Source organism: Mirounga angustirostris, unplaced genomic scaffold, assembly GCF_029215605.1.
Source record: "Mirounga angustirostris isolate CCGP_5_RB_7025 unplaced genomic scaffold, mMirAng1.0.hap1 SCAF_1, whole genome shotgun sequence".
Lineage (NCBI taxonomy): Eukaryota > Metazoa > Chordata > Mammalia > Carnivora > Phocidae > Mirounga > Mirounga angustirostris.
Window position 1 is genome coordinate 68,424,174 of NW_026991709.1, and position 14,558 is coordinate 68,438,731.

General features: G+C 42.5%; 1 protein-coding gene across 15 annotated transcripts in view; it reads left to right on the forward strand.

Annotated features, from left to right (window-relative positions):
* KALRN (kalirin RhoGEF kinase) overlaps positions 1 to 14,558 on the forward strand; it is a 655,214-nt gene that overhangs the window by 402,179 nt on the left and 238,477 nt on the right. For all 15 annotated transcript variants that reach the window (XM_064572015.1, XM_064572061.1, XM_064572104.1 and 12 more), the window contains 4 exons: positions 164 to 346; positions 1,590 to 1,708; positions 4,282 to 4,348; positions 4,925 to 5,034. In XM_064572015.1, coding sequence (XP_064428085.1) covers positions 164 to 346; positions 1,590 to 1,708; positions 4,282 to 4,348; positions 4,925 to 5,034 — 479 coding nt within the window. The remainder of the gene's footprint in view (positions 1 to 163; positions 347 to 1,589; positions 1,709 to 4,281; positions 4,349 to 4,924; positions 5,035 to 14,558) is intronic.

The window sequence follows — 14,558 nt, forward strand, 5'->3', positions numbered from 1 at the left end:
GATTTAAGTAGTTTGTTCAAGACCTCCCAGCTAGTGACAGAGCTGGGCTATAAACCCAGGCAGGCAGTGAGGTATCTGTGGCTGCTGTGAAGAAAAGGGGATGGGAGTGAAAGGCCATGAGAGTAAATGTAATCTAGTAACATGAGACCATCTTTTGGGACAGCAAACAAAGGAGAAGGTGAAGCTTCTGATTCAACTGGCCGATAGCTTTGTGGAAAAAGGCCACATTCATGCCACGGAGATCAGAAAATGGGTGACCACGGTGGACAAGCATTACAGAGACTTCTCCTTGAGGATGGGAAAGTACCGGTACTCCCTGGAAAAAGCGCTAGGCGTCAACACAGAGGTAGGCATGGGCGCTGCCCACCTGGGACACCCGTCCTTCTCGTCTCTCTTGGCACTGCGGTTCTCATTACCATGGAAGAAAGTGGGCTCTCCAGAGCAGGCTTTCTGAGCTCTTGACCCCTAGAACGCTTGCCTTGTGTGATTTTTCTAGTGGGGGGGATGGATCTTGATGAGCCATTGGCCTCCAGCCCCGCACGATTAATGCTAGATAGCAAAACTGACTGGCCGGGGATGGGGCCCATGGCTACAGAACAGTTTTTCTATGTGTAGAGTTAACTGTTGACTTTGAGGACTAAACCCTTTCCCTTGGCTTCATCAGTACCATCTTCCACCCAATTATGTTAATTAGCAAATGTTAGGGTCCCCAGTATGTATTACAGTATTCTTTCAAGAGTAAGGGATGCAATTGTGCAAAGGCTATTTGACATTTCAACTGAAAAGAGGTACTATTTGCCAAGAATCAAGGGAAGACTGACTTTTAATCTCTTCTTTGTAATAGAGGTCAGTAACCTCTGAATTAAGAGCTAAATATAGGCTGGCAATTTAATCCTAGGATTTCTAATTCTTAAATCTTTAAATAGGCTGATGCTCTGAAGCAGAACAGACTCGAGAGTGAACTGCTTAAACCACTGAAATTGGGGGAAATAATAACACCTCCCCAAGGCTTTAAACCGTGAGATTTTTTCCTAAAGGTTTCCATCCTATATAAATACAAAACAGTGGTTAAAATAAGCAGAGATGGGCAAATTTAATAACTGTTCTATCATTTAGCTTTCTCTTTCCAAGGGAAGTTCTTGTTTAGATAAAAATATTGGCTTTTATTATTTTCCCTTGACAAATGAAAGTTTTCTTATGTCTATATGTGCTTCTGTTTCACATCTATTTTAATGGTTAATAACCAATTTTAGACTAATTTGTGTATGTGTGTGTACATTTAGATTTAATCAGGACCAAAGTCCTTGGGGAAATATGACACTAATTATTAAATGTGTTTATTGTTTTTCCTTGCCATGGATTTTAGCCTTGACCATTTGACCTGAACATTTTATATCTTTCTTATCTGAAAAAAAAAAAAAAATTCCATGAAGAGGAGGACATGTGGCTCTGTTTGTGGGATTCCCTGTCTTTACAACCTGCTCCATTGTATCTTCCTCTCTTTTTGCCTTCTCCCGCCTCCCCTGACTCTGATAAGTTCCTCTCCCAAGGCATCTCCAAGGTGACCTCTGCAATCTCTCTGTGTGTAGGACAATAAGGACCTGGAGCTGGACATCATCCCAGCAAGCCTTTCAGATCGTGAGGTCAAGCTACGGGACGCCAACCACGAAGTCAATGAAGAGAAGCGGAAGTCAGCCCGGAAGAAAGAGTATGTTTTGGGGAGCTTCTACCCAATTAGCAAGCTCCTCATGACTATGCTTGGTTTTCACTCCTACATGCCCCTTTGGACAGCTTCATGTGTCCTCATGAGCACCCACAGAGGTTGGAATGGACAGACATGATGCTTCCACCCACATTTCACACTAATCAAGAATTATAGAGCATTGGATAGTGGAAACAATGAACCATGTCCACCTAACAAACCATTTCGTGATCGCTTTGCTTTCTTTGTGTTGGTGTTAGAAAGTTACACATATCCAGAGATCTTTGCAAGGGCTTTATGAAGAATATTTTGACAGATTCCTTTTGGGTAGTACTGGAAAAAGTAGTATGTTCTAAAATTAAGAAACCCAATATAGTTGATCTTATCAAAATAAAGGAGGACCCCAGGATCCCTTGGAGCAGAAGAAACTGAAGCTGTTCTGCAAAGCCTGGAGCTTGTGTTTTATCTAAGGAGTGTATTAGTTTGTTTGGGCTGCTGTAACAAAGTATCACAAATTGGATGGTTTAAACAACAGAAATACAGTGTTTCACAGCTCTGGAGATTGGAAGTCTGAGATCAAAGTGTTGGCAGGGCTGATTCCTTCTGAGGGCTGGGAGGGAAGGATGTGTTCCAGGCCTTTCTCCTTACCTTCTAGATGGCTGGCTACAGGTGCACATGGCATTCTCCCTGAATATATACCTATATCCAGATTTCTCCTTTTAATGACACCAGTCACTTTGGAATAGGGGCCTACCCTTTTCCGGTATAACCCAATCTTAACTGTTTACATTTGCAATTGACTAAATAAGGTTACATTCTCAGGTACTAGGAGTTGGGACTTTAACATATGAATTTGCGGGGGGGGGGGGGTTGCGGGGCGACACAATTAGGCCTATAACAGGGAGGGAAATAAAGAGACCATACTTAGCCAAATCTTCCTGCTACACTCTCTCTGGGACACCAAATAGCCAGAGGATGGAAAAGGACAGGTGGAAAAGAAAACAAAATGGGGTAGAGGGTAATGGAGCTGAATTATGAAGAAGGCAGGTTAAACTGAAGGAAGCAGATGGAGAAAAAAGGACAGGGTAGAAGAATACCAGAAACCCAAGGCAAGGAAGCCAAAGACAACTTTTCAAAGCATGTCAGATTATGTCCCTTCCGATTTTCCTTCTTTTCTTGTCTACCAAGCACCTGCAATGTGTAAGAAACTTTGCTTATGTGATCTTATTTAATCCTTGCAGCAACCCGTGTGGTCAGCTGTTTCATAAGTAAGGAGTCTGAGGTTTGGAGAAGCCAGTCCTACTTCCAATAACTGACAAAATAATAATTCAGCTCCTATTTGTCTGACTTCAAGGCTCACACCCTTTCCACTCTTCCAATAGAGTAAGAATAGTAAAAGAGTGGCTAATGAACTCCTGCAAAGGGGAATTTTTTTGAATCAGTACTTTAATATTAACGGAAAGGCCATTGCTAGACCAATGGATTGCTTTAAGGAAAATTCTACAAAGACAAAGGCCTGGGAAAAGATGCTGCCCATTTTCATATTTCTTGTGAAATTTCCAACAGAGGACGCTTTGGGGCTAATCATTCTCAAAATTTTCATGTGAAGATGAAGACACCTGCAAGTAGGGGTTTTCATTATGAGCTACCATGAAAAACTGACATAGCCTAAGATAAATATATAAATCTCTATGTTGGGTCAATTAGATATTACTGCATCACATGCCAGCTAAGAAGCACCCTTTCTAAGAAAAATCTGTGAAAGAAAGCAAATGCAGTTGGTACGCCACAGTGAAGCCATGCATCCTCAGTGTAATAACTGCCCGAGAACATCGTGTTGTTCAGGGGCCCAAAAGGAAGGGAGCCCTCTCCTTGCAGCCCTTTCCGTTAGGAGAGACTGAAGAGTAGTCACAACATCGTTAACTTGTGCTCTGCTTGTGATCGCACGCTCTGCTTCCCGGGCACCAGTTTGGATTGTAAGCGAGCCTGGGTGGAAATAGTGCCGAAGCGCACAGGTGGTCTAGGCCAGGAGTCAGCAAACTATAGCCCACAGGCCAAATCTGACCCCCCCACCTGTTTCATAGAGTCTGTAAGGGAAAAAGTATTTTTTATATTTTTCAATTTTTTTTCAATGGTTGAAAAAATAGCAGAAGAAAAATATTTTGCGATGTAAAAATGAGATGAAACTCTTTTGTGTCCATAAATAAAGTTTTAGTGGAACACAGCCACACTTTTTTTTTTTTTTTTTTTTACATATTGTCCATGGCTCCTTTCACATTACAACAGCAAAGTGGAGTGGTTGTGACAGAGACTTAATGGCCCATGAGTATTTACTGTCTAGCTCTTTACAGACTAAGTTTGCTACCCACCAGTCTCCACGGTGGTGTCTTGAGTATCTGTGCCAGGCTTTTAAACCTGGCTTAACTGATGGTTCTGCAAAGCATTTTGGCAAAAGTCAGCAGTTCTGTTGAACAGAAATCATCATTCTGGGAGCTGCAAGAGAAAAGCAGGAAGCTGAGAGTCAGGCTATAAGGTATTATATCTCGAACCAACTAAAAGTCTGTTTGTTTTCTTCCTAGATTCATTATGGCTGAATTGCTGCAGACGGAGAAGGCTTATGTAAGGGACTTACATGAGTGCTTAGAGGTAAGTCTTGCAGTAATCAGTGCACAGCTGTATTAGAAAAATGACAGCCTTGCCAGCGTCAGTCCTTGAGAAAAGCTCAGTGCTCTTTGTCTTCTCCCAGAGCTTCACAGATAAAAGCCAACAGAGGAAATCTTTCTTCCAGAGTCAGTAGTAATTGCATGGGAGTTTAAAATGCTTTTGAAAAGAAACTTTTCTCAGACTGGAGCTGGACCCAGCAAAAACGTACAGAAGGCTTGAATTCAAAATAAAAACCATGACATAGTCAATGAACTTAAGTTGAGTGTGCAAATCTACCCCCCTCCCCCACCCGACACACTCAAACACACACATTTAATAAATAAGAGGAATGTGGAGTTTGTGCTTTGCTGAAGTTCAGGACGTGAGTTTCTCTGGCAACAGTTGAAGATAATGGAACATTTGGGTTTTCTTTCTTCCCGTTCTGTGTATTTACCATCTCATTTTTTTATACTCCACATGCAAGCCCAGTCTGAGGCTTACCCTTCCAGCATGAAGACCTGTTTATGTTGTCTGCATTTTGTAGTTCTTGCCCATGATGAAGCTGTTGCTGTCTTACAGACATACCTGTGGGAAATGACCAGCGGCGTGGAGGAGATCCCCCCTGGGATCCTTAATAAAGAGCACATCATCTTTGGCAACATCCAGGAGATCTACGATTTTCATAACAAGTAGGTTGGTGGAGGATTTCTCCAGAACATACTTAGGGCCATGAATACCCATCATCAGGGCTTCCCAACGAGTGGATCAAAGCTGATTGGTAAATCTACCTGGTAAATTTTCTAAGTCAGTTGCTCAGACTTTTTTCTCACTCATCCCTCTTTCTCCACAATTGTCCAAAGTCACTCGTAGAGAGTGAGGTTGAGTATTCAGCAGTGTCTGTCCTCAGTTCTCCTTAGGGACCTAACTGGCAACACCTTCATATCCAATCAGAATGATAACCAAGCTCTGAGGAACTAAGAGTCTCTTCAGTAAAACTGTAGGAAATTCTGACACTAGAATTCATCTAAGGCTAATCATTCTGCCCTATGGGCCTTGGGTTTCAAATTCTATTGTTTTTGTTTTTGTTTTCAACCTAAATACTTCCCCTATTCCCCAGCTACTTCATCATCCCCACCCACAACCAAAACAAAAACATATGTAAATATGTAGCTAGGTAATCAAAATACCTAATGGAACACATTTCTTGACAGCTTATAGAAAAAGAGAACATCAATCGGCCCTCTATGTTTTGTTGAGATGAGTAGAACCATAGAGCCCTAAAGCTTCACAATTCATTTTGTCCAGCTCCCAATTTAAGGATATTTTCGACAGCATACTAAACATGTTCCATTGTTAACAGAGTCAGCAAGAACACTGGTTGGTTAGTTACACAGCCAATTAATGGAAATAACTCAGTTTTCAAAATACAAAGAGAGGGAATCTGAAGACCCAGGAGTAGTATTGATATAAAGTCCTAGAGTTCTCTCGGGACCCTGTCGCAGAAAGGGGCCAAGAGGTAGAGATTCAGTGTTGTAGGATACAGTTCAGGGGAAGTCCTACAGTCGGACCCATCGAGGCATTTACTGAGATAAAACTGCCAGCCCCGGGCGCCTGGGTGGCTCAGTTGGTTAAGCGACTGCCTTCGGCTCAGGTCATGATCCCGGAGTCCCGGGATCGAGTCCCGCATCGGGCTCCCTGCTCGGCGGGGAGTCTGCTTCTCCCTCTGACCCTCCCCCCTCTCATGTGCTCTCTCTCATTCTCTCTCTCAAATAAATAAATAAAATCCTTAAAAAAAAAAATTTAAAAAAATAAATAAATAAAACTGCCAGCCCCAAGGGTTCCTGGTGAGACCCTGTGTATGGGGGAGGCAGAACTCTTAGAACAGCGCTCTCCGATAAGCTCTCTGCACTGATGGAAATGTTCCATGTCTGTGCTGCTCAGTCCAGGAGCCACAGGACATGCGTGGCCATTCAACACTTGAAATGGGACCTGTGCTGCTAAGAACCGAATTTTTAATTTTATTCAATTTAATAAATTTAGATGGCAAGTGGCTATGAGAGTGGACAGCCCAGCTGTAGAAAATAAGACCGCAGTATGGCCCTTGGCTAGGAATGACTGAGAGCAAGCTGGAGTTTGGTATAAAATGATCCTGGGCTCTCGGGGCACCTGGGTGGCTCAGTTGGTTAAGCAACTGCCTTCGGCTCAGGTCATGATCCTGGAGTCCCAGGATCGAGTCCCGCATCGGACTCCCTGCTCGGCGGGGAGTCTGCTTCTGCCTCTGACCCTCCTCCCTCTCATGCTCTCTGTCTCTCATTCTCTCTGTCTCAAATAAATAAATAAAATCTTTAAAAAAAAAAAAAAATGATCCTGGGCTCTAAAAGGTCTAAATAAGACATGGAGACCCACTCTTCTCTTACCGACTCCTGATGATTAATACCCTCTTGTGTCATCAAATGGCATCAGTTTTAAAAGAACAAAATGTGACAGCTTCCCTGACATCTTAACCTTGTCAGATGATGAAACCAGTAATTTCTAGGGGAGAAAAAAACCTGATTTTCTGGAGTACCTAATAAAAGTTTCCAGTCCTTTTTTTTTTTTTTTTTTAATCACAGATTTTAGCACTCTCCATTTGGTTTGTCTGGAAATCTCCAGACTGAGAAATAGTCTCTCCTCATGGCTCTTTAATAAGATCCCAGTAAGGCCATTCTTGACCACTGATTCCCCAGTTCTGTCCTCTGAGTCCCACTCAGCATCATCCCATCTCCCCCAGGGTATCTGAGAAGACATTGGATTGGTAAGCAGTAAGGCAGGGTGCTTTACTTTTTTGATTTATGATCTCTGGGATTTAGTCAACAAGTCTCACTTTCCCTGTGTTCTTACCAAAATGAGTAAGTGTAGAAGTCTAGAGATCACAGCATGTACTTCCTGGGAGCCCTACTTTTGCCAAATCAATGTATAAGGGAAAAGAATATTTATGTCAAAATGGACCAATTGTAACAAAATATCTACCTCTTACACTCATTTCATGATATCACTCTAATAAGCCACAGTAAGCAGTTTGGTAGTTTTTAAACAGCTGAAATAGCTACCAGTTGCAAAGTATAGTTCTAAGAAGCCCTTACAAAAAAAAAAAAAAAAAGTCAAGTTAAACCATATGGAAGGCTACATTCTGTAGAGGAATAATTTAATTATCAAGAACACAGCTACCCAGCAAATGTTACCTATTTATAACATTATAGAGAAACAAGAAGAAAATAAAAACCAGCCTCTGAACAGCCAAAAGAGATATCACAAAGATAAAGTTCTTATCTTTTCACAGAAGGACCTTTCTATCCTTCCTAACAGCTACCTTACCTCTAGTTAAATTGTTTAACAATCTTGTTAGATGATAAGATCATTTCTAAGACCATAGCAACTTAGATGCAGTAAATCAATGTCACGAACTTGAGCAAGTAGTTTGATATTACCAGCATAAAGTAAAAGGAGACAGATAAACTGCAAAAAAAAAAAAAAAAGGCAGAAGAACACCCGAAATCCCAGTGGTCAAGGGCTACTCAGTATCGATGCCAATGATCCTTTATCCCAATATAGAGGCCCAACACAGCCTCTGTTTTATGATATAGCATAATAACTGATATTAGTAATAACCTGAATAATTAGTATATTCTACATTAAAAAGAAAGGAGTTCTGCAATGCATATAGAAAGCTCTCCACCAAAAAAAATTAATGTTTTAAATTATTCACAACCTTAGGGAACATCCAAGAAAATGAAGCTGTGTATTAATAATCTTCAGGATCTAGAAGCTAAGACTTTTCTCATAGTATGTGCTTTCTCCTTATGCCGTTACAAATTTCGATTAATTGAAAAAAGCATAACACCTCTAAAATCTCTAATAAGTAGGAGAGGAAAAGGCAAGGAAGGCAACTCTGAAAATACAGCATATGGGAACTCCATGAAAGACTCATGTCTTTTACTGCATAACTCTGGCACCCAGTGCACTTCAAGTCAATATTTGTTGGGTGGATATTTGATGGATGGATGGACGAATGGACACACAGACTAAAAACAGAATTACAGTTTGCAGACTTAGGGGCTAGTGCCATTGAAGTCATAATTGAGTCTTCTGTTTGTGAAAGTCTCAAGATAGGGAAAACCATTATGATTTTTTCCCCATCACTACCAGAACCTTAACAATTATAATTATAACCTTAATTGCAAAATAATATCTGAATGAAGGAGTTTCCTTGGGGCTTTTATATGAATTTTAGTGTTTTTTTGTGTGTGTAGTTGGCACATCATGTTACATTAGTTTCATGTTTCTGATTTGACGGGTTTATATATTATGCTATGCTGACCACAAGCCTAGCTACCATCTGTCACCACGCAACACAATTACAATGTCATTGACCCTATTTCTTATGCTGTGCCTTTCATGCCTATGATTTACGCATTCCACAATGGGAAGCCTGTAGCTCCCCCTTCTCTTCACCCATTTTGCCCATGTCCCCATACCCCTCCATCTGGCAATCATCAGTTTGTTCTCTGCATTTACAGTTCTGATTCTGGTTTTTGTTGTTTATTCATTTTTTTTTCAGATTCCACATGTGAGTAAAATCATATGGTATTTGTCTTTCTCCATCTAACTTATTTCAGTTAGCATAATATCCTCTAGGTCTACCCATGTTGCCACAAAACAGTCTCATCCTTTTTTTTTTTTTACAGCTGTGTAATATTTCTGTGTGTGTTTGTGTGTGTGAATACACCACATCTTCCTTGTCCATTCATCTACTGATAGACTCTTAGGTCACTTCCTGATCTTGGTTATTGTAAATAATGCTACAATAAGCATAGGGGTGCATATATATTTTCCAACTAGTGTTTTCATTTTCTTTGGGTAAAGACTCAGTGGTGGAATTATTAGGTCATATGGTATTTCTATTTTTAATTTTTTGAGGAACCTCCATATGATTTTCCATATTGGCTGCACCAATTTATATTCCCACCAATAGTGCACAAGGGTTCCTTTTTCTCCAAATCCTCACCAATTGTTATTTCTCCTCTTCTTAAAAAAAAAAAATTTATTTATTTGAGATAGAGAGTGAGAGAGAGAGCGTGAGCATGAGGGCAGAGGGAAAGGGAGAAGCAGGCTCCCCACTGAGCAGGGAGCTCGATGTGGGGCTTGATCCCAGGACCCTGGGACCATGACCTGAGTTGAAGGCAAACGCTTAACCGACTGAGCCACCCAGGTGCCCCTCCTCATTTTTTATCTTAGCCATTCTGACAGGTGTAAGGTGATATCTCATTGTGGTTTTGATTTGTATTTCCCTGATGATCAGTGATATTGAACACCTTATCATGTTGTCTGTTGGCCATCTCTATGTCTTCTTCAGAAAATATCTATTCAGGTCCTCTACCTATTTTTTTTATTGGATTGTTGGGGGGGGTGTTGAGTTGTATAAATTCTTTATATGTTTTGGATACAAACTTCCTGGGAGCTTCTTAATGGGAGGACCATAAAAAGAGTCTAAACATCTGTTTGCTTTTCAGGAATACTTATGAAATAGTCACTTTTTAACCTGAAAATATCCAAAGGTTCTTTTTAACCAATTCTTTGCATCTTTACAAAGTTACTGTTAAGTGCTACCTAACAGCAAACACACTTCTCTCATTTCTAGTGCACAGCTCGGTTTATCTGCTTACACTCCAGAGAGTGAGAGAAGGAGGAAGGGAGGGAGGGAAGAAGATTATAAGGCTGAGAGATTGAGATTGACACTACCTGGATGACACAATTAGCTGAGTCACTAGGAAATTATTACCTAGACCGAGGGGGTTATGGTGAATATATTACATTTCTCAGCTAGTTAGCATTGATCTTTTAAATGGTGTCACTTTGAAAATTGACAACCAGGATTAGTTGTGTGTGTGTGTGAGAGAGAGAGAGAGAGAGATCTTTCTCAAGGACCCCTGTCTATACAGATATTGAACAGAGAAATTCTCAAGCACCAAAATTTCTATAAAGAAGAGCAATTCAACATGTAGAACTTACTACCTACAAGTGGTGGTTTTAACTGAAGTTAGAGGTTTGAGTGGAATGATACTCAGTTTTTACCCTCCGCTCTTCCCATTTTCATACTACGTCTCCTCTTTATAGAATTATAAAGATAATGAAACTTAGATACACAAGATCTAAATCCATTTCTGTTGTATTTTGCTAAGCATTCCGGGAGCACTCTGATAAGATGCATATTCCATAAATAGATCCCCCAAACAGTAATGGGTTTTTTTTTAAATAGTCTCCCCACTTGGACTAATCTACAACTTGTGATTGAAAAAAAAAATTTATTCACTTTCAGTTTGCCTTGATGATTAGATTTTCAGCTTCGGTAAGAACAGGTGTTTAAAATGCTTATCACCTTTTGTTAAATCTGAACTTTATTTTTTGCTTTTCAGTTATTTTTATATTACTTGTATGTGAGTCCGAGCAATAACATTTTTATAAAATCTCTGCTGTCAGGGCTCAGAGGGTCTTCCTCACCACCAAGTACAGCCATCTCCATTTACAGATAAGGACGTTGAGGCCCAGAGAGGAGCCAGTGACTTACCCAGGGGTGGGACACCCTCTCCCCCATTAAAGATGAGGCATAGATTCTTAGGGTTTGTGCTCTCTCCCCTTCCCCCACTCCATAGACCACCGACCGGGACTGCCGATGCTGGTTGGTTTAATTCATATCTAACCAGTTTCTCTGTGGATCCCCAAGTTTGAGGCCACTTCAACCCATTTCTTCCACAGGTATGTCATCCAGGTCCCACGCCCTTACAATAACGGCCTGAAATAGGTCATTTTTCAGCAGGGGCTGGAAAGGCAAGTCAAGGACCAAACTCCAGAACCAGCTATCCCTCCTACACACTTCTTCCCTGCAGGCTTGGCCAGAAGCTTAGATTTGGCCTTGGCCACCCCACACTGCACTCCCAGCCTGGTGTTCCTGGGCTCGAAGCTGAGGGAGAAGGGCCAGAGCTATGTGGGGCTAAGCCGGGCGCACCGACCAGGCCAGGGTCAGCCTACCAGGATACGAGGAAGCCAGGGTCAGCCAGCAGCAGAGGGTGTGTGCAGCAGGGCAGGTAAGAGCTGGGGGAAGTGATGCGAAATGCCTGGGAACCACTGGACCAGGCCCACATTGCCAGCGTCTTCCCAGAGTTCCTTCTTGGGCCAGCCCTGGGCTAGTGTGGAGGTGGGGCTGGTATCCAGTGATGAATCAAACCCAGGCTCTCTGCCCCCTGAGTCCTGGGGATTATCATTATAGGTACTTGTGTTCGGGGGGTGGAAAGCACAAATGCAGTTAAAAGCAGCAAAGAAAATGGCCTCAGTTGGAAAAATAGAAAAGGCTTCACAGAAGGGAGGGCATTTGAGATGGGATTTAAATAACTGGTAGGATTTCTATAGCCAGTGATGGCTCCCTTAATGATGGAGGGAAGTTTGAACAAAGGCCTTTCTGGGGACGAGAGTGGCCAGGCCTAGCAAGGAGGCTGGGAGAGGTCACAGGGAGGAGTTTGTGAGTCAGTCTCAACCCTGGGTCAGGGGTGGGGTGAGGTCCGGTCATCACACCCCCCAGTTCAACGGTGTCTTGTCACCTGTGAGACTGATGCGGAGGAAGGGGGAGATGGAGGGTGGAGGTAGTTGGGGTCAGAAATGGTGGTGGGGGGAGGCACAGCAGAAGGGAGGGGAGAGAGTGAGGGGAGAGAGAAGGATCAAATACCTAGCTAGAGGAGAAGTGCGAGAGAACAGTGATGTAGGTGGATAACAAGGGGAAGAAGAGGGAGAGGGCAGAAGTAGTCAGGGAGGCTGGAGAGGAAGAGACAGAAGGGAAGTTAGGGGGCGGGGGCAGAGATGGATAGAGACCCAGACCTCTCTAGGGCTACCATCCTATTTTGTTTTGGGGTTTTTTTTTAAGATTTTAATTTATTTATCAGAGAGAGAGAGAGAGCACAAGCAGGGGGAGCATCAGGCAGAGGGAGAAGCAGGCTCCCTGCTGAGCAAGGAGCTTGATGTGGGGCTCAATCCCAGGACCCTGGGATCATCACCTGAGCCGAAGGTAGTTGCTTAACCGACTGCGCTACCCAGGCATCCCTACCATCCTATTTTGGATGGGAAAACCAGCAAGATGTTTGTTAAACATTTTTTTTATCGTGAGCCAAAGAAAAAGATTATACAGTATGTTCTGAGACGCACATGCTAATATATAATAGGGAAACTAGGTTTTTCAAAATAACATCCTCACTATGTGTGATACATTCTGATGTTTTGGGTTAGGTTCTGTTTCTCTTTCTCCTTCGCCTTTTTTAATGCTGGTTTCCACCCCCTAAATTAATACAAGCCCTGGAAACAGTTGGGTCAAGCTGCAGCTACAAGGAGAGGAGCTGGCACCACCCAGTGGTGAGAGAAGGGATGTGCAGCCTACAGCTGGGTCTGCGGGACACACAGCCAGGCCACACTGCTTTCTCCTTTGCCTCTCCTCTCGCTTCCCAACACACACCCTTGCTTAAAATATGCCTGTCCTTTTCTCCCCTCCAAGTGCCCTTGGCATTAGTTTTATCCCATTTACAGAAATCACAGAATTACAAAATGTAAAAGCCTGGAAAAAACCTTTAAAGATAATCTAGTTCTGTTCTCCTCCCTCGTAGTATAGGCCCTGGAGCTTACAAAGGCTTGTGACCTGCCCACGCCTGTTGGTAGCACAGCCAAAGCTTTCAGGTCTTCATAACTCCCCATTACATCACACGGTCCTTTTCTTAACATTCAAACGTCAGGGTAAGAGGAAGGGAAAGACCTGCTGTGGTTTTTCTTGGGCCCTAAACCCATACCTTCAGGGACAACTGCAGGTCTGACCCAACCCATCGGAAGGGCCCTATAAAAATTGACCTGTGGCTTTGTTGGTGGTGGTGGTTTTTTCAGGAAGCTGCCAACACTGGTGCTGGTTACAGGTACTGGAGTATACCCAAGACAAGACAAAGTCTAAATATTTATTTGGATGTAGCAAAGTCATGTTAATTTTGGCTGTACACACTAACGGCTTAGCATCCATGCCTAGTTGCTGAACAGCACATTAATGGAAATGAATAACATTAAATGTGAGGCTAATTTCTTTATTTATTTTAACATTAAACCTGTTACATATCTATGCAGGTACTTTTTGGTTCATCAGATCACACAAGTTAAACACAGTTAGGAGGTATTAGCAAAACATATTCAACAGGTAGCAGTACTGCAAGGTAAACTGCTTCTTGAGGCTGGGGCCTGAGGGTGGGAAATAGGCTGAGTAGATGTCCAGCCCTGTACACATCTCCCCTCCACCTCTAATCTAGGCTGAAGTTCCTGGTGTGGATGAAGGGACAGAGAAATATGACTCTCAGGGCTCAGCCTAGGTGATCAAACTTGACTGCAACCCTTCCATGAACAATCCCACACCTTCCCTGGAGTGCATGTGACTCTCCTGGGTTTCATAGCTGTCCCAGCCCTTGCACTCTAGAGCCTCTTACGTGCTAGACTCTGAATCTGTCTGGTCACAAGTGGATTCTTTAGAAATGATGTCTAGCTCCACTTGTACGAAAACAGTAACCCAGCCCTGCTTTGATAAGGAGACAATGCCCTGGACTTACCTGCAAAGCAGTGAGCCCGAGAGCTCTCTCCTCACCCTACCTTCAGCTTTATTTACTCATGTATCCTCCTCATTGTGCTTTTCCTCCTCCTTGCCACAGCCCCTAACTTCATTTCCCTTCTCACCACCTCTGTCATTCTAACAAATGCACACGCATGAGAGTCATGAATATGCACACACACACACACACAAGATCATCAAATACATTTCACTTTAAATACAGACCGCACCCCTGATGTAAAGGGCCATCTGCTGGACCACAATGTGAGACCTTCCTTGAAGGATATGCTTCTCCAGAAGCAGTGAGACCATAGACCAAATTCACCTTTGTAGAAAATAACAAAATCAGAATGACTCGAGGTACATCTGGAATGGTGCTGTTTCCATAGTACTTAATCACAAACCTCAGAAAGCTTTTCTATCAGTGAATGCTAGAGGTTTCATTTCCCAAAATTCTGTACAAAGCCAGAGGGAGGCATTTTCCTCAGAAAGTAACCGCACAAAAATTGCATCATGGTAATTTAATAGAGTAATGACTTTGCTTAGATTTTGACATTT